General features: G+C 40.5%; 1 protein-coding gene across 4 annotated transcripts in view; it reads right to left on the bottom strand.

Annotated features, from left to right (window-relative positions):
• LOC142099443 (transcription factor 20-like) overlaps positions 1 to 18,432 on the bottom strand; it is a 74,824-nt gene extending 56,392 nt beyond the window's left edge. For 2 of the 4 annotated variants that reach the window (XM_075182892.1, XM_075182895.1), the window contains exons 1-4: positions 18,352 to 18,431; positions 16,639 to 16,743; positions 14,885 to 14,959; positions 3,208 to 8,587 (exon numbers count right to left, since the gene is read on the bottom strand). In XM_075182892.1, coding sequence (XP_075038993.1) covers positions 3,208 to 8,568 — 5,361 coding nt within the window. In that variant the 5' untranslated portion in view covers positions 8,569 to 8,587; positions 14,885 to 14,959; positions 16,639 to 16,743; positions 18,352 to 18,431. Of the gene's footprint in view, positions 1 to 3,207; positions 8,588 to 14,884; positions 14,960 to 16,638; positions 16,744 to 18,351 lie in introns of all 4 variants that reach the window. The other 2 variants (XM_075182893.1, XM_075182894.1) reach the window with 2 other exon arrangements.
• Between the last annotated feature and the right edge of the window lie 1,631 nt (positions 18,433 to 20,063).

A 20,063-nucleotide genomic window follows, 5' to 3' on the forward strand; every position in this document is an offset into this window, starting at 1 on the left:
CTGCTCCTTTCCTTTAGCAGCATTTCCAGACCTAATAAGACATCACCGGAAAAAGGTAATGACTCTGCTCCTGCCTCACAGGCCTCAAGCCAGAGGGTTCTGTGAGCAGAGACAATTAAAGCTAAAAATCTGCAGCATGCAGAGCTATGTCCCCCAGATATTCAGACGTCCCTCGGATGTGGCCAACCAAGGACATTAATTCAGACAAAGCAATACCTGACTGCAAACCTTCTAAGAGTTGTTCTGATCACTTTTCTACAGCCAGGGTGACCTAAGCCTGAAGCGGATAGGGGTCTCAGAGAAGCAACAGCAGCTACATGGATTTAATAATGGCCTGGAACTTCATAACAGTACCATCATTAAAAGCTGTAGCACTCGGGATCGGAATAGTAATGGCCCTTGACAATCACACTACAGGAGGGTCCACCTTATGTGGATTTTCCAATTTAATCCTATCCCATTTTGGTAAGGTATAAAGTTCATGAAACCTGCATATAACCGGACACTTTCATCCCAGTTTAGTTCATGCCTTAAAGAAAAACATTTAATTGCAAAGAGGGGAGGAAAAGCAACTTCTTCAAATAATCCACGTATTGTCAGGCTCTGCAGGATCCTCGCTGTCCTGCAAGTGCACTGTCTGCACCACATCATCCACCCAATGCAGTCTTGCAGTGTCCTGATCAAAACACAAATAATTCTAAACATCCGATTCCTTCGCCATCTCACCCTCCTCATCATAGGAGCAACCAGACTCTCCCCAGGACTGGGCCAAAACAGAACTCTGACATTTCCAAGGCCTAGCTGGCGAGTTCTCCAAAATTCTTACTAAAGAGAAGGAAACTTTAACAAGACCTTGCACCAACTTTGCAAGGTATTGTGCCTAAACCTGTCCATCCAGGGGCGTCACGCTAAAGAACCTGATGATCCCTGGCTAAACACACTCAAATGCATGGGGTCATTCATTAACCTAATAAGGTGGAAAGGTGGTTGCCTACAACCAGTGATCATGCAACAAGCTGCACAAGCACAGAAATAGACTGAATCCCATAGGTGTGTTTTACAGTTGGTTGTCAATCTTGCAGGCTGCGCATAAGGCGTGTGTGCCAGACTGTCCATTGGGCAACTTTGAATTCCATTTAATCATGTTCAAAAAGTCACTAATGAGAGCCACCTCTGATTTTAGATCCTTTATCAGACATGACAGATAAAAAAAAAAAATATATATAAAAAAATAAATGGATCTGGAAAAGTGAACACTACAAATAGCAGACAGAGACCTAGCAGTGAAAGTGTTAAGAAAAACACACTAACCCACTATGCACTCCCACTGCAGCTCGGAACACTCAGAACATAAAAAGGAGAAGGAGCTGCTGGAAAGTTGTCTGTTTTGACTCCACTTCAGTCAGTGTAGTGAGCCCCGCCAGGGAGGAGACGCTTTGCTGCCTAGAGGTAGGTACCCTCAACGTGGCCAAGCATACAATTGACCCCCACCCTAGTAAGGACTGCCCCCTTTTTGGTCAACCTGTGCCTAGCATGGTACTGCCTTTGCATAGGCTGCCCTCACCTGACCCTGATTCACAAGAAGGCAGAGGGTAACCCCACCGACAGCGGTTAGAGTAACATCTGCCCTCACTGGTAAAGGAAGTGAGCAGAACCACTTACCATGCCACTTCTCGGAATGCGGTCTGGCACTGCAGCATACGCCCAATGGCACAGTAGCAGCACAGGACTCTCGTTTGCTACCCGAGTTACAAAAACAAAACTGCTGAGGCTGCATGTTGGTGAAAAATAGAGTGTTTTTTTGCAGGATGGGTGGGGGGGGAGGGAGAGAGATATAGAAAAGGGAGGAGCACAAAATATAGTCAATATTTTTAAAGTACCAAAGTCCTTAGGAGACTATACCCTGTGGTCTAGTGGCACTCAATTGTATGAAAGATATAATAACTTAAAAATTATATATTTTAAGCTGACAGATTCTAAGTTCAAAGCAGACTAACAAGTTAGGGTTGTGTAGCTTTCATTCTCAAAAGCTCTTAACATGTATTGCTGTACTCTGAAATTAGTACAAGGCATCATGAGGTGAATGCATACTGCACATCCAAGCATTTCAGGGATTTAGGACCTGATTCATTATAGAAAGTTAAGCAAAAGTAAACAAGTAAGGGAAAGCCATCTTGCATTGGAGGGGGAGGCATATTTAAAATGTGATGGCAGATTTATAGTTGGGGTAGGGCATGTCCTAGATCAACTTTAAATTTCAGTGTACAAACAAGCTATCAAGTATTTGTGCGCTACATGGAAAAAAAAAACCCCCAAAAAAAAAAAAAAAAAAAAAAAGCCAGTATTTGCCTTATGTGCAAAATCATAAAATCTTTTGCACCACTTACATTGCAACATAGTTGTGTCCAGAAAACTTGAGTAAGAAAACTTACTCAATTTTTTGCTTAACATTCCTTAATGAATCAGGCCCTTAGACCACAAAAGCTAATAGCTATTTTGGCAGTTTGATATAGAAAAGAGATCTAGAAGAGGGGTGCCCATCAGCGTTAGGCTGTGTCGTGAAGAGAGACATGTAACTTAAAGGGGATTGCTCAAAATTAGTTATATTTTTTAATTTCAAGTTACCTTGAAATAAGTGGCTGTATTCAAGTGCTTCTGGAACTTATTTTGTGTATTAAAAAGGACTATAACACACAAAAAATAAAAAAATGTTTTGATCAATATCCACCCTCCTTACAACTAATTGAACTGAGGGTGTCAGATGACCGTTTGGGAAAAGTCAAAATCATCAGAGCTGTAAACCATCAGAAAGGAAAATGCAATAAACACTGAAATTTTTAACATAGCTGCTGACTGTATAACGACGACTGTCCAAATGAGCACCTCTGTTAAAAACCCAGCGTGGTTTCACTTTGGATTTTGTGCAGACGGGTATGTTTTTCTGTACTACCAGGGAACCAGCCATATGACATCCACCATTCTGTTAGTAGATAGAGGGCAAATTATTGTTTAATGAAAATACAAACAAAAAAAAAAAAAAAATCAACAACAATAACTTTTGAATGGAACAACAACAGTAACAAATTGCAATGAAAATTCAATACTATTCATATCTTTCTTGAAGAGTTAAATCAGATTAAATGTTCCCACTACATTCAACATAACAAATTATTGCCATGAAAAAATTGTATCATTCAATCGACTCACCATCTCTCTGGCAATGTCAACAGCCTCCTGCAAACCATACAATCGGCCACAAACAAAGTAGACTCCACTGGCCCAAAGGACACAGCCCTCATGCATCCAGAATTCATTGCTGTCGAGAGGTAGTTGGGGAATCTGAAACCCTTGGTCAGGAATTGCATCTGCAGTGGATGGTCCACTAGAGTCCAATGATAGTTCACAAGGGTCAGTGGTCTTCCTACGGGAAGGTACAGCATGTCTAGAAGAGGCACAGTCTCCAGAACGGTTCCGGCGTTTATAACGGGGGTGTGCAGACAAGCTGCGCTGTTCCCTGGCTTGCTGAGGCTCCTCTTCCTCCTCTTCATCAGAGTCAGTCTTGGAACCATCTAATTCATCTTTGTGTCGAACCTTAACTTTTTTTGGTGTTTCTGATGATTTTTTTGGTGGTGGATTTTTGGATAGAGTAGATGCATATTCTTGGGTGTAAAAAGGACCAAATAGATCGCCAAGATTCTTGTAATTGGCCCATTTGCCACAGAAACAGCAGACAAGGTGTCCCACCGATGCAGACTCTGTGACAGCTGGCCCCTGTATCATGAAGCTCGATACTGGAAGAGCTTTGCTCTCAGTAGGCTGTGGAGACATGGTCCTTTGATCCTTCCGTACAGAAGTTAGCTTTTTCCAGCGTTGTTCTTCCTCTTCAGCGTTGATTATAACACAGGACAAGCCCAACTCCTCTTTATTTTCCATATGGATATAGGGAAAAAATGATTTGGTTTTGGTCTCAGTCTTGTCAATGGTTTGGCTGGCATACTTTAATTTGATCTCTGGCTCTATGGGAGCAACTATAGGAGCTGCTTGCCTTCCCCTTCTCCTTCTTGCTGTTCCAGCTTGCTTCCTCCTCTCCCTCCGTCTCCTTTTCGGTTTAAGCTCAGACTCTAATCCCTGCTCTGATACTGACTGTGTCTGTGGTGGTGGTGGAATAGGAGATTCAAGACCTGCTGTAATAGGTGCTTGAAGCTGCTGCTGATCTTGCCCCAGCTGTTGCTGCTGCTGTTGAACCTCTTGCTGCAGTTGTTTTTTTTGCTTGTTGACACTACCAATGGGACGACCTTTCTTTTTTCCCGATGGAAAGTATCCTTTTGGAGGTATTATCTCTTGTTTTAGAGTAACAGGCTTCTCCTTATCTGACACTTCACGCAATTGCAACTGTGGCAAAGAGCATTTCAATTCCAAACCTGGAGAGGTTCCCCTGCCTTCCATAAAATTATTCGATGTTTGTTGTGTTAGAGGTCCAGACTGAGGAAGGTCTTTGGTTTCCAAAGACTGTTCATCAACTTCCTTTTTAATCTGCTTGTCATCATGGAGAGCCCAGGTATCAAAGGATTTCGGTGAAAGTCCCTGAATTTTCAACTCCTCATTGCTAGAAATATCTGGAACAACTTCAACTGCAATTTCTCTCGCCTGTTGCAAGAATCCATTACCCCTTTCTGTGGCCTTGCCCTTAAGAGATAAAATGTCGTCAAGTGTTACAGGTTCAACAGCACTCTCTGAACTACTTGGAGCAGAAGTCCGACGCACATTAGGAGATGTAATTTTCTGCACTATGGCTTCCAGTTTGAGACCCCTTCCTTTGCGGGGAGGGAGTATTTTTGTCTTTGTTGGACTTGAAAGTGATACTGCTGGGGGGCTCCTCTGCTCAGGACCACATATGGACGACTCTTCTGTCATGGATAAAAATTCATTGCCTCTTGGTGACAATACATGTAATGCAGGTGTTCGGTCGGAACCTTCTTTTAGGGAAGATGCAGGTAACCGCCCTTTGTCATCAAGCAACTGCCTCTTGCTGGGGATGGGGGAAATGAAAGAACGCACTCTTCTTCTCATAATTAATGGGTTATGGTGCGATACTTCTTCAGGTCCTGACAGACGCTGTGCATTGCACCCAAGTTTAGGGAGCTCAATTGTTTCTACTGGCCTGGTTCCATGCGTTTCAGATTCCCTAATGGGGCTGAATGGCTTCTGATTTATACTTATTGGAGAACCTACTTTTTTTACTGGAGAAGCTTGTCGGCCCATGTGCCAACTTGAGGATTCTCCTGGAGGAGTCTTTTGGCTGCTTCGTTTCAACTCCACAGTTGTTAAATTAGGAGTGCCCTCACCTATACTCTGTTGGCGGCTATAGTCCATGTTGCTTGATTCATGATAGGAACTTTGCTGACTATAGCCTAATGCCTCATTTTCACTCCTACCTGGACTACGAACATGAAATGGTTCTTGCCGTGGGCTTTTCCGTTGTATATCCTGACGGTGCTGTGAGGCCGAAAGTATAGCTTGAGCAGAGCTTCCCAGCCATTCTTTATATTCGTCTGGTTGATAAATCTGTCTTTTGTAATGTAAAGGAGAAGTGAATGTAGGGTGAGGCTCCCCATAAGAGCTTGATCTGGAATTTGTATGATAGCCTAGAGCAGATCCATCAGTATTCTGAAAAAAAGCAGAGTACAAAGCTTCTCTACTTGCTCGTTCTGAAAGACTCATTGCTGGATTCATCTGATGAATCTCTGTCGGACCACGACTTCTTCCTGGAGACATCTTTAATTTATCACAAAGCTCTTGAGATTGTGCAGGTGACCTCCCTCGAGATCCTATTCTTCCAGTGCCCCTTTTGGGATTTGATGCACGACTGTTATGTGAACTATAATCCTGGTTGGGGTCGTATGTCATGGATCTTGGACTGGCATTGCCCCTGTGAGTGTCTTTGGTGCTGTACGGCATACAATGATCTCCTGCTCGCTTTCTGTGCACCTTTGAGGGCTCAATATCTTCCCCCTTGGCCATTCCACCTTGACTATTCGGCTTTTCCAAAGACAACATTCCACTAGGCAGGATAACTGACTGTCCAGCTCTGCCATCTGAAGGTCTTTCTTGTCCAGTGCCAACATGTTGTGAGCTAGTGGATTCACGCACAAGTTGCCTTAGTGGAGAGATGTCACAAATAACAGACCTTCTTTCAGAAAGACCACTGCTCTGTTCATGGCAAGAGGTTGGTGGTTCAGCCTCAAATTTTCTGGTTGTAGGATAGTCTGCCAAATTTATCTGTTTCATTTCTAAAATGGGTTTCCTATCCCACTGAACCCAATGTGGGGATTCTAAATGTGGTGCTAAAGTTTTCCCAAGAATGCTACGATTAGGCTGATCATTGGCCTGGTTCATGAGAACATTGGGCCTCAATGGTACTTCAGGACTTCCAGTAACTGCTAGAGGGTCCTGTGTGTTTCTAGCATATCTTCTTTCCTGTTGATGGTGCCCTTGCAGAACTTCCTGCAAAAGGCTTGGATACTTCTCACTTCTTCCTGGCTTCCGATCTTTCTGTCCTCCAAAATTTCCCAGCTCTGAATTTTTAGGATGTTGGGATATATTGGAAGGATTTGGGGAAATAGATGGTGCTTCTTTGCAGCCAAATCCAGTACCAACAGGAGATTTAGCAGTTTCTACTTGGGGTATACTAGTTTTTGTGGCAGAAACAGCATCAGCAATATTAGGTTCTCCATTCTGGCTGTTAGGACAATCCTTTGAATTTTCCTTATTAGCTGGTTCAGGCAATTCAGATTCTGGTGTTTGCTCAATATCATTATTAACTTGTGTTGAAACTTCATCAACTATTTTTTCTGACCGGTTTGCCACAGTTTCTATTGAAACTATCACCCCAACTGACTTCTCAATTGCCTTCGGAATTTCACGAAAGGTCTCTTTCTCCGGCACTGTATCCATTTCTTGAGATGCAGCCTTCCCTAAACGTTCAATCTGCCATCCATGGGCAGGTGAAGTTGGCTTTTCTGAGGGAAGTCCCTTCAAGCCTGCTTCTGAACTGGTGCTCTGCCCGCTTAGCTGTCTTACTCTTTCACCTGGATCGCCTGAACTACTAGAACAACTGCCATCCAAGGACTCTGCCATTGGAGACTTCAGTTGCTCTTCAGCTTGGGATGAAGTCTCTGAATTGGCACAGCTGTCAGTCTTCTTAGACATTCGCTTACCACCTTTCTTATGAGGTGCCAAAGCATCAGAAAGCAACATGTGTTGAACCGTATTAGGCAAGTTAGCTACTTGGCTACTGAGTGCACTAAGACTACTCAGGCCAGGGTCTGTTAAACGTTTCTCTTGGGTACCTTCCACACCAAAGCCTTTAAAACTGCCAATCTGTGTGTTAGGACTCAACTGTGGCATCATTGGCAAAATACGGTTTCTGGATGGGAGTGGTACATTTCCTTGTCCACACTGAAGATTTTCTCCACTAGTCATCAGAGGCGAAGGTGTGGAGCTACAGCTTGGGGACTGTACTACAGAAGCAGCTGGAGATGGGTTGGAGATAGGGCTGAAGTTCTGTTGGAACTGCATAGGTGATCGTACTGGGACCTCAGATTGGTTGTATTGTGCAGTCTGGCTTTGTGGTAGTAATTTAGAGGAGTTTGAGTACTGCATTGCATGAGGAGGGTTTTGCTGCTGCTGTTGTGCCTGACCACCACCTTGTGGCATCTTAGATGCATCAAAACTTTTTAAGTGCTGGCTGGCATAACTGCTATATCCTTGTTGTGTCCCATAAGATGATCCAGACATATGACTCTCATATGGAGAGCTAGAACCTCCAGGACTGTAGCATTCATAGTTTGTTCCAGATTGTCCAAACCTCGGAGGAAAGGAACTAGAGGACGACCCTGCAGTAGACTGATAATGCTGGCCAAACTGCCCTACTCGAAGCGGATATCCAGCAGGAGAATTGAGGGCAGCAGAACGCTGCTGTATCTGCTGCAAATGTGAGGTTCCTGTGGATGCAGAAGGGTTGCCAGTCTGAGGAAGGGGCTGATGTGACTGGTAAAGTTGTTGTCTCAACTGTTGATTAGGAACAGGAGATGAATACTGGCCACCACCAGGAGAAAAGGATCCTGGAAAATCCTGCGAATACTGAGACAGACTGGCTGCCGCAGAATGCTGGCTTGCAAATTGGCTATGATGGCCTTCTCTCCCATACTGACTTGTGAATCCTGTGCTGCTACTGCTATTTCCCTGTGGAGGTCCATAACTCTGCACTGGTGCAGGTGGTCGGCGCTGCGGTGTCTGGCCCCCAGGCGGGCCTCCTTCTTTGCTGCCTAGAAAATAGAAATCGCCCGATTCTTTCCTGTAAGCTTGGTAACTTTGCAGACTTGAATTTTCCCCTGAAGCCATTGCAGTAGGAGTGACTGTCCCTCCTCTACGTCCTCCATAGCTACTTTGGAATATCTGTGCCTGCTGTCGGGGGCTATACTCTTCCAGCCTTGAGGGCCCATGAGCTTCTGGTGGATAGGTTTGCTGATTTCCGTGGTAGTTGCTTTGCTCTCGGAATGACTGCATATTGCCCAGATCTTCTTTCCTATACAAAAACAAGAAAATAAGATTATTTAGAAGGCTCTAAAGTACATTTTAGAACTGTCACTGCCAAAATACCTTTCAGACAAGAAAATACTGTCAAGCAAATTATTGTATGTGTACAATAGTGCAAAGAAACAGGTTAGTTTCAAAAAGTATGCTATTGGCAAATGTGCAGCTTTAATACAGAAAAAATGTATACACAACAGTGTGACTGTTCATTAAAGCATGGTGCCTGAGAATTGGGCCTCAATGCCTAAACTCCTGGACAGCTGTGCCCTGCGCGAGACGGGACTTTTGTCCTTCCCTGTGTATGCAGTTGCAGAGAGCCCTGTAAGGAAGAAGGCATACTAATAAAGAATGACATGAGTTTACTGATGAAGGGAGTTAGCTACGGGATGGAATAGGGAGAGTTAATAAACATGTTAAATGTAAAAGTTACTAAAGAAGGATTGATTGTGGTTAGTGAGGACTGAGAATGGGGGAATGAGAAAAGGGGAGGCTTTGTACTAAATTTTAAATTCAATTGTACAAAGTACAAATCAGTTTTCATTTGAAGTTGAAATAAGTAAAGCAATAGAGCACTAGGAGCCTGCACTAAGTGGACAGACTAAAATATTTGAAACTAAAATTAAACTATACAAATAAAACAATGGTATGGCATTACTTAAAGGGACCAATAGACAAAAAAAAACATTTTTCACATTCATTTCGTCTTGAGATAAGGCTTCCTTTACATTTTATACTACTAAGAACCATGAAGGCAGCAGCTTAGCTATGATTTCAAGATTCTTATATCTTAACTGCACATTAGCTAAAATAAAAAACATTCAGCATAGATACTTGAAGAAAAAAAAAATGATTGCGCTTACTGTGTTGTGTTTTGTTTTTTAAAAACCTTGTGTCATTTGCGTATTTATGCAAATATGCTAGCTTTACTTGTTTAGCATGCTCTATCTACCCCTGTGGGCAGGAAGAGCAATAGCTGGTAGAAAGAAAAAACAAATAAAATATATACACACATATAAACCTATACATACACATATATACACAGGCTTTACCTGTGATCACAAGCATGAAGAGCTAAAACTGGACTTTTGCCTACTCTATTTCATGACTCTGCAATAACTCATTTAGTACATTTTCTGTACCATATTACTCTCTATTCAACACTTCCACCCAGTTCCCCACATCATTACTCCATACGCCATGACAAAACCTATCCCTTCTACCCGCTGTTGCTCCCCCTTCCACCACATATCACCCCACCGGACATCCAATCACACCAGCCTTACTCCCATCCTCTCTCTCACTTACCTTCCCAAGTACTGCACACTCTATTATGCAAGATTTACCTGCAATAAGCTCACTCCCATTCAACCTTTTCCTCTACTATTCCTTTGGTCTCCTTACATATACATGGATACCCCCTCTGATACTGCTTCCCCTTCTGTATTCACCCACACTCCCAGCCCGAGGACCTCCAAGGAGGTGGTGTAGGTGTCCTCCTGTTTCTTGCCTACAGCATCAGTGTTATCCACACTGCACCCGCTCTCTCCTTCTTATCCCTTGAAGTTTACTCCATCTGTTTCTTCTCCACTCTCCACCGTTGTGTTGCTGTCATTTATCGTCCCTCTGGCACATTCTTCGAATTTCTTGATAACCTTGCTGCTTGGCTTTCCCATTTCCTCTTCTGATCTTCCAACTATTATCATCAGGGAATTTAACATCTCTTCAGACTCTACTATTGCTACTGTCTCTCACATCTTACTATGGCCTCTCCCAATAGACAACTTTCACCACCCACTGAGATGGTCACTCCCTGGAACTAGTGTTCTGCCATCTTTGTGACATCAACTTCTCCAATTCTGTCTTTCCCCTTTGACACCATAATCTCCTTCCCCCTCTTTACCCCTGGCCTCCCTCCCCTACACAAAGTCGCGCGTATGTAGCATCCCATCAAAAGCACTGACCCTCATCCTCTTTGTGTCCACCCTGAAAACCTTCCACACTCCCATATTTCCCTGTCATGCCCCAATGTTGTCGTCTCCATTTACAACTCCACAATGCCCTTGACACTGCAGCCCCTGCAACCCCACTTCATCTCCATCAATTTAAATTCTAACTCTGGCACTCCCCTCTTACTCATTTCCACCAACGGAGAAAACCCACGCCATCACCAACTTCATCCGCCTGAAATTTATTCTTTCCTCCTACTTTTCTGACTATCGTCTCCACCTGTCCATCCTCTCTTTTCATTTCCTCTGCTCCTACCCTCCTGTAACTGTCTGAAATCCTCATACTTCTCTCTAACTCTTCCTCTAGACCCTGTGCCCTCCAAGTTCTTCCCCTCCCTCTCCCCCAATGCCTGTTGTCACCTTGCAAACCTCTTTCTCCACTTGGCCTTCAAGCATGCTCTCATCATCCCTATTCTCAAGGATTAATTGGGAATTACCACTACAGAATGTAATATAAATATAAATATATACACACACACACAATGGATACTGCATTAAATAGGATTCTCCCCAATAAACCACCATTTTTGTAAAAAGCGAAGAACTTAAAAGACATTAGCACCTAGTACCCTACGCCAGAAGAAAAACATTATAGAAACTGTTACATTCATTTTTTCCTATATCGTTTAAATGTGGGCACTGCAATATCTGTAGATTTGCAAATAGATCTGAGAAATTATCTATTATAAAAAGTTTACAGATTAAAGATCTGTTCAGCAATGTATCTTCAAGAATGTAAGTGTGGCCTAAAATATGTAGACAAGACTAAACGTGCTCTAAAAATTACGCATACAGGAACATGTGAGTAATAAAAAAATTAAGTAAAATATCATTCCCTATCTAAGCATTTCTCTAGTGAACATAATCCATAATTCTCTTTTAAGGCTAAAGAACATGTATATCAGAGATTGAGTTTCTTTTGTAGATCTCCACCTCTAACAGAAATGTTTTGGATATCCCAATTAAATACGATGTCTCCTAATGGATTGAAAGAAAGCTATGAAATAGCACTCTTCTTATAAATGTCCTGTTAATATATTATAGTAATTTAATGTGAGCTGTAATATTTCTGTCAGATGCCCGTTATATTCTACATTGCTAATATTCAATCTGTAGTAAGAGCTGTACTATTTCTGCCAATTCTATAGGCGTTAATACTATGCACCAATGATAAAGGTTAAGATATGAAAGAAAGGCGATATCTAACATTTAGGTATAATATTAAGAACGGTTTAATATGTTTTCAGATTTAGAATGTAAAACACAATGAAGATTTCAATAACCTACTTACTATTAAAAGTATTGATAAAATAACAAACATATTGGATTTTGCACAATGCACTTGCGAATCATGCGCAATAGAGACCCAGAGAGGGGGTATTCAATTGTTAGCGAGATCCCCGGAAAAACGAGCGCTCAAAATATATTAGCGTTAATACGGTAATATGCGCGTAAATACCGTTAATACGGTAGTTTACTCGCTGAATTTCATCTCGCAGCTCAGGGAGCTTGCAAGTAAAAATCCCTGGATATATGGAGCAGAAAATTCTGAGACATACTGGATCATCGTATTAAATGATGAGCGGAGTTTGATCATTTTTATGGTACACAATTTTTATTGAGTTAAATATGGTTCCAAATAGTATTGCACTAGAATGCGTCTTTATTAATTTTCTTACACACACACACACATATACATATACATATACATACATATATACACACACACACACACACACAGTGCATAACATTGTAATATTGATTATCTCATTACAATGGTACCTGTGAAGGGGTGGGATACATTAGGCAGCAAGTGAACAGTCAGTTCTTAAAGCAGCTGCGTTAGATTCAGGAAACATGGGCAAGCGTAAGGATCAGACACCTTCAGGTCTTGTGGAGTGCATGCCTCGATGGGTCAGCTGTTTTGGCAGCACGAGGGGAACCTACACTACATTAGGCAGGTTGTTTTAATGTTGTGGCTGATCAGTATATTAGTCACCATCATTTACAAAGCCCTCGATAACACCACCCGTTCATCTTTATACATTTCAAACCTCATTTTTAAATAATATTCCTCAAAACAGCTATGATCTACCTCTGACTTTCGCCTCACTTTATCTCTAATAACCAACTTCTCACTACCACATCTGATCTGATTCTCCCAGAGCATTTGAATCTTTAAACACTCTGTAAAGGCTCATTGCTTTATTAGAGCTTACTACTCACAATGGGACACTCGCATAACTATCCAATTTGTAACATTGAGTCACACACTTGTCTTTTCTCAGCTCTGCTTTTTACAAATAGACTGTAAGCTCTCTTATGAGCAACGCCCTCCTACCCTGTGTTTCACATTTGCATTTATTTTGTCTTTGTATGTCCTGTTTTTTATGTCTATTATTCCCCAATGTCTAGTACTGTGGCACCTTACAAATCAACAACAATAAAATAATAATGTTATCATGAGCAGTATTTTCCCCAGAATCTATTTCCCAGGTGCTCCACCCAGCTTTTTTTTACTTGCCATCTGGCTATTTGGAGTCCAAAAGAGTCCCATTATAATAGGACAAACTATTGTTTATCCTATTATAATAAGCACTGTGTGAGCCCATCAGCCAGCAGTGTGTGATAGACCAATTACCACCAGTTTGACCAGTCCAAGCAGTCAGTTCAACTGCCAGGCATGGAAAAAAATTATAAATAAAAAATAAGTATGTCCAGTCTAGCCAGCAAGTGGGCAATAACCTCCAGAGTCTTTGTAAATAAGGCAATAACTGGCAAGATGTATTTCATTATTATTATCGTGAACTATTACACTGCCCCCACCCAACTGCTTTTAATGCCTCCCAGCTGACAATTTTCTGGGGAGAACACTAATGAGACAGATAGGACTTTCTTTTAGTAGCAAATTTAAATGCATTACACAAGTTAAAAAGGCAAATTGTGCAATCAAATATATTTTTAAATATATTTTTTCCATGAAAGCTACTTAAGTTTCTTAAAGTCAATTAGGTTTTATTTATGGTGCACAGAGACCTGTTGGCTGAGATCTGCAAGCAACAAACCCTGCCCGCAACATTAGAATCCAGGGATGCCATGGACAGACAGGTTCTGTGCATGACACTTTGAGCGCATTTATGTCTTCTCACCCACAGCATTATAATCTTGCCATCATGATTTAGGTGATGGATGAAATTCTTAGCATGATGTGCAGTTAGGCTAGCATTAAACATAGAGCCTAGTTTTCAAGGCAAAAGTTAAATATGGAACTCATTAGACCAATTTATCTTCCTTCACTAGGTAGTATGGTCTCAACTGCTCTCTGACAAACTCTAGTTGGGAATTCATCAAAGTTTTCTCAGTGTTTTTCTTTTTGCAACCCACCCCAAAAAAAGAGCAGAACTGTGAAGCATCCAAGGTATTTTTTTTCCCCACAGACAGTTCATGCGTTTCCACCACGGGACACTGTAACGGTCATAATTACCTCCCTAACCAAGGCACTACACCAGACCTGACCAATCTGTGGCTCTCCAGCTGTTGTGAAACTACATGTCCCAGCATACCCCGACAGCTACCTACTGGCAAAGCATGCTGGGACTTGTAGTTTCACAACACCTGGAGAGCCACAAGTTGGCCAGGCCCGCACTGCACACAAGAATGCTTATATTTAGCAGACAACCCTGTCCTATAAGAATATAAAGACTGAAAATATTCTCTACACTTCTTTATGATTGTTTTGACAGTGATCTGAAGACGAAATCTTCTTATCCTCCTGTTCCCAAGCTGGTGCTTTTCACTAACTTTTTCTTGGTGTTGCTTTGCCTCATTATGTCACATTAAATACAGTAACCAGCTGTGGGAACCCTCACAGACAGGTCTATTTGAAATGAAACAATTGTATACAGATGGGCTCCAATTAGTTAATTCATCTTTGAAGATATCTGCTTGCACAAAGGTTTATTTAGGTGTATTTTAGCCAGAAGGGTGAATATTTAAGCAATTAATTATTGTTTTTAGTGTTAATTATGGAAGAAAATGTTCTAGAGTTGTTTTGATTTATTTGACATCCTATGGTTTTGAAGAGTGGTAAGAATTTCTTAAAGAATGCATTTTTATTCCAAGATTTAATAAAGTGCAATGAGATTGAATACTTTTTTATTACTACTGTATATGTGCAAAGAGTTCATATAGGTTACAGAACAACTACACCCAAAACTACATATATAAATATTTCCTTTTGGGTGGAGTCCAAATATTCAAATAAAATTGCAGGGCTTGCCTACCTGCAATGAACTGTTCACTGGATCAGTTGGGGCCCCAGATGGGTCTCCATAGCACTCCACTCCCTTCTTTCTCGTCTGAAAGAATCAGAGTTGCTGACAATTACCCAAGGAACTAGGGACCCCAGTAAATCATGTTTAGCAGTTCAGTGTTAGGTTTGGTTTTTTTAACACTACACTCACCTCAAGCACACATTTTTAGTTTTGGTTGAAAATCTCCCTCCACATAAAACAATTAGCAAAATTTACTGAAAGACCAATAAAAAGCCCTAATCTAAATATAGGGGAAAAAAACACAAGCCACATTACAGTATTTTTCGTGACTAGGCAGGAAACACTACAGCAGCTGCTTACATCCAATCCCGGCATATTCTTTGGCCAGGTATGCCGATCTGCTTCCTAGGCCCCCTGTCAAACACAAATATTGTGATGCAGCCAGTAGTTTCTGATAATACAGACTTGAAGAACTGTCAGGAGACAAGGTACCCAACACGCCTACAAAACTACTGCCAACACTTAACGTTTTGAGTCATATTTATTGATGTCAAATGGTGCACATTATCCATGACTCCTCAAAAGATCCTACTTGCTCATAGTTTTACAGACATCCGAAATCTACAGTATTTTAACAACACCTGTTGCTAAAATAATGCTACACCCCAAAACTGCACCTAGACTACCAACAGTTTGCATATATTGGCGATTTTTGTTTTTGTTAAATTTCAGTAATTTCATGCTGAATGTCTGTAAGTAACAGGTTCAGAATGACAAGCAAATTTCTTACAAATTCCCTTCTGTCCTTTAACCATCACTGGACAGCTTAATTCACAGTGTCGCATGCTGCAATGAGAATGGAATATGCTGGTATGACCTTAGTGACAACTGTAGTGGGGATACCAACTTTCAAACAGTAAATACATTTATTTAGTACCAGTCTCTTGGAAGAAAAATAACTATCAGGATTCACTATTGAACATACATTTTAAATCAAGGTTCTGTTGTGCATTTTTAGCACGCCACAATCACTTTCATTTTCCTTGCCTCCAAAATATAACACTGGCCACACACTTAGTTGGCCTATTTGAACAGTTTGATTGGCCCTATAAAGTAGGATCAAAAACAAATCCAGTCAGATCATATATGATCCATCAAGGAAAAAAACAGGTTTGGCAGACAGCCTCAGGAGCTGGATTTGTCAGGTCATTGGCAGACCCGGGAGTAGAGAAGTGAACAAAGCAAACTAATGCACAAAGCAATCCACTTTCTTTGGATAGTATAAAGTGTGGACAAATTAATTTCATTCATTGTGAAATCTAAGTAAAGGGGACATCGACCTTTAAATAATGATAGTTGGAGATAAGAGGATGCGGCTGTCAACCACAAAAATAAGACGGGTGACAAATTAACTATGGAAATATTGCAAGGAAAAGTCAAGACGGAAGGTGGAGGGAATTGCAAAGTACAGAGAGCGCTGCAATGGCTAACAAATCATCTGAACAGTAGGTCGTTCTTAACATACTATGTCAGGCCTTGACAAACTGTGAATCTCCTAGTGTTGTTAAATTCCCAGTATACCCTGTCAACTATCAGCTGGTAAACCATGCTGGGGCTTGTAGTTTCTCAACATCTGAAGAGCCCCAGGTTTCCTAGGCCTGTTGCTTTGGGGGGGGGTTTAACAAAAAAAACCAAAAAACCTTTTTTTATTTTATTGTTTTTGAGGTAAGTGATCATGTAAAACTTATTGAGTGTGAACATACCCTTTACGAGCAAACAGATACTTCTTATTAAAAAGGCCACATTTTTTCTTTCAAAGGCTGGTAATATTCTTCTGTTGAGTGGAGGTTAAGCATGGTCCATGTGTACTGCAGATAGATTAAAAGATACAAAAATTCATTGATAAAACCAAACCAAGGAGTTTTATCTATAAGGACGATTAGCATAACTTTCCTAAAGTGATGCCAGTGGTTGCTAGGACAACTTACATTACTGAGATATAAGCTGAATAATTTTTCCACTTTCTTGGAAGGATAACATTTGGCATGTAACCAATACAAGCATGAAAATTATAAAGGTTACACCATGTAAGCTTACATAATATAGTCTAAATTGCTTAAATGCATTGTTATCTATAGAAAACAAATTTGCTTTCATTGAGCTGGGGCCCAATATGACACTACACAACAAATCAGGTTTTCACAAGTATAACAGAAAAATAGGGCAAACTAATAAACTTTTCATTATTTCACCTGGAAGTGTAGGCAAACATATCATGCACAGCAATCCTGTTGTTAACCCCTTGCTACATTTATAGCACCAAATGCACTTTTCCAATTAACTAGAGCCAAATGGTAAAATTGGACATTGACAGCAGTGAAAACACCCACCTATCAATTTAGACTGAACATCAATATATAAATGTTACCAAAAGAAATTAAAAATACTTGGTAAAACATAAAAGGGCTTCTTTATTTCAGGTTATTAAATAAACCTCCCAATTTGCTGTACTATCCCCCATATGTCAGTCAACAATGAGTCCTCACTATGCACATTTTTGTGAGTGATCAGTGTATACTAGTATTTTACCTCTTTTTAACCCCATATAGGATCCTCTAATTTTGCATTTGAAGCCCCAGTGAAAATTAAACTACTGAAATAAAATCATTTCAGCTGAAAAAAAAGGAAACAGTTTTTACATCCTACCATAATAGTGAAAATTATGTTTTCAGGGCAAAAAATTGGCAATATTAAGTTAAATTAGTATTTTTTTCTATCAGAAAATCAATAATTGAATTTTCAGGATAACAAATGAATATGGATTTTGTTACAATGCATTTAATTACGTTGCCTCAGCAATATATTTCTAACATAATATAAATATTAATATCATTAGGAGATACAAGTACAACTGTTAAAAACGATGCAATTTGCTGTAAATAATGCAGAAAGCAAGGGAAATAAATACAGCAATAAATAATTGTTTTTTATGGACACACATTACATTCAAAGTGCCAGTGCCTGTGCCTATTAACCCAAAGTGTCCAATACGTTTGGGCAACTGCAAATTACTATACTCGCTCAATTAGTTGGTATTTCTGGCAAACGATAAATGCAATTATTTTACCTAAGCAGTACACACTAGCTGCTCGTGTCTCCTCTGAAATATATAATACCTAACACAGTACTGTTGCTCTTTGTCTTTATCACGTCTGTAATTCAAAATGTTAACAACACGCTTATTACGTCAAGACCTCTATAAAATGGATGCGTAAAATATTGCAGAGATGCCCTTTTCCATTTAACCACTTAGCAGCAAAGATTTGCACAGCCTTGCACTCCCGTATCCTATTGGCAATGGGATTGATCATTAAAGGCCACCATCGGCACCCCCGCTGTGCTACCCCAGAATACTAAATGTACAAACACTACAACAGCCACCCCCAAATCCATGAGCACCCCTTCTCCAACCGTACCTGCGATCCCTCCTCTGCTCGCTAGCGCTTTCTGATCACTTGCACACACACATCACGGCCATCCTCTGACATCACTTCCTGTATCTTCTCTAAACCCACATTTTTTTCTCCTAACTTTATTGATAAAGTGACATAGAAAACATACATGTTACTTATTTGTGTGCGTATGTTATGTTTATACACTTATACACACAGGCCCATGTACAGTTGTGTAGTATTCAATGCAGTAAAAAATAATAAATGTCTCTTGTTTATATAAGATTATGTGTATTTGTATCATAGAGGATGTAGCACGACTATTTGTTACTAAGGCCATACCTTAATGGTCCAAGTCCCTATAGCATTCAATCTTTAAACATACATTTAATATAATAATTCGGATTCTGTTTATAGTGTGTTTTCAGAATGTAGACTTCACTAAAGCAAGCACTGGTTAATTATTACACATTCTCTGTATAGCACCACATACTATGATTAGTGCTATATACATAACCAATTATAGTAAAGTGTATCATAGGCAACCAGTACATTTTAATGCATAGGAAAATAAAAACAAAATAACTACAAGCCAAGTGAGCAGAGTGCAGCCCCTGCAGCAAATTCAGGCCTGTAGAGAGACAGCTATATAGTATATATATATATATATATATATATATATATATATATATATATATATATATATATATATATATATATATATTTATTCATATCTTGTTAATCTTTAATGAAAAAAAATCTTTTGTACTGATGTTATACGAATTCTCACTAAGTACTGTGCCCACAGGGTCTGTGCAAGTTTGCTCAGCACCCTAGGCAAATCTTTAGCCCCTCCTCCCAATACTCCCTTGTTTGCCCCTTACACACTTAACATTTGTGAACTAAAAATAATAACTATTACCTCCTCCTGGCTGGCTGGCAAGGCTGCAGTCCAGATGCACTGATGTCTAAAGCAGAATGCTGTCCAGTCTTCACTGATACCCAGGATCAAACAGAGGATATCTAGGGGAAGGGGGGGGAATGTTAGATTTAATAATATAAAACAAAATAACTGGACATCACTCACTTGTGACACACTGGCATGTCCCATGTTGCCTACCAACTTTTCTCACGTATGCCCACTAGCTATTCTCACCCCTATTCTGACCCTCGTCTTCTGTAACCCTCTCTTTCTGCCCCTTCATTTTCTGTAGCCCTATCTTTCTGCCCCCTTGTTTTTTTGTAGCCCACTCTTTCTGCCCCCTTATTTTTCTGTAGCCCTCTCTGCCCCCCTTGTTTTTTTTTGTAGCCCTCTCTTTCTGCCACCCTTGTTTTTTGTAGCCCTCTCTTTCTGCCCCCTCATTTTTCTTTAGCACTCTCTTTCTGTCCCCCTCATTTTTTGGTAACCCTCTCTTCCTGCCCCCCTCATTTTTCTGTATTCCTCTCTCTCTGTCCCCCTCGTTTTTTTGTAGCCCTCTCTTTCTGCGCTCCTTCCCCCGCTTTCTGTAGTCTGTACTTACCTTCTCTAAGAGTAAAATTGTATGATTAGTGATTTAATATCTATCACATGCTAAACTTTAGAAAATAATGTGTTATAGCCTTAAAAGAAATTAGTAAATATTTTACTCAGAATAAGAAGAGAAAAAGATTGAAGCCTTGAGAAATGTTACAACAAGATGTTCTCAGAGAACATGAACAATCCAAGGACACACAGTTGAATGTTCAACTGTAAAGTA

This window comes from Mixophyes fleayi, chromosome 8 (assembly GCF_038048845.1).
Source record: "Mixophyes fleayi isolate aMixFle1 chromosome 8, aMixFle1.hap1, whole genome shotgun sequence".
Taxonomy (NCBI): Eukaryota; Metazoa; Chordata; class Amphibia; order Anura; family Limnodynastidae; genus Mixophyes; species Mixophyes fleayi.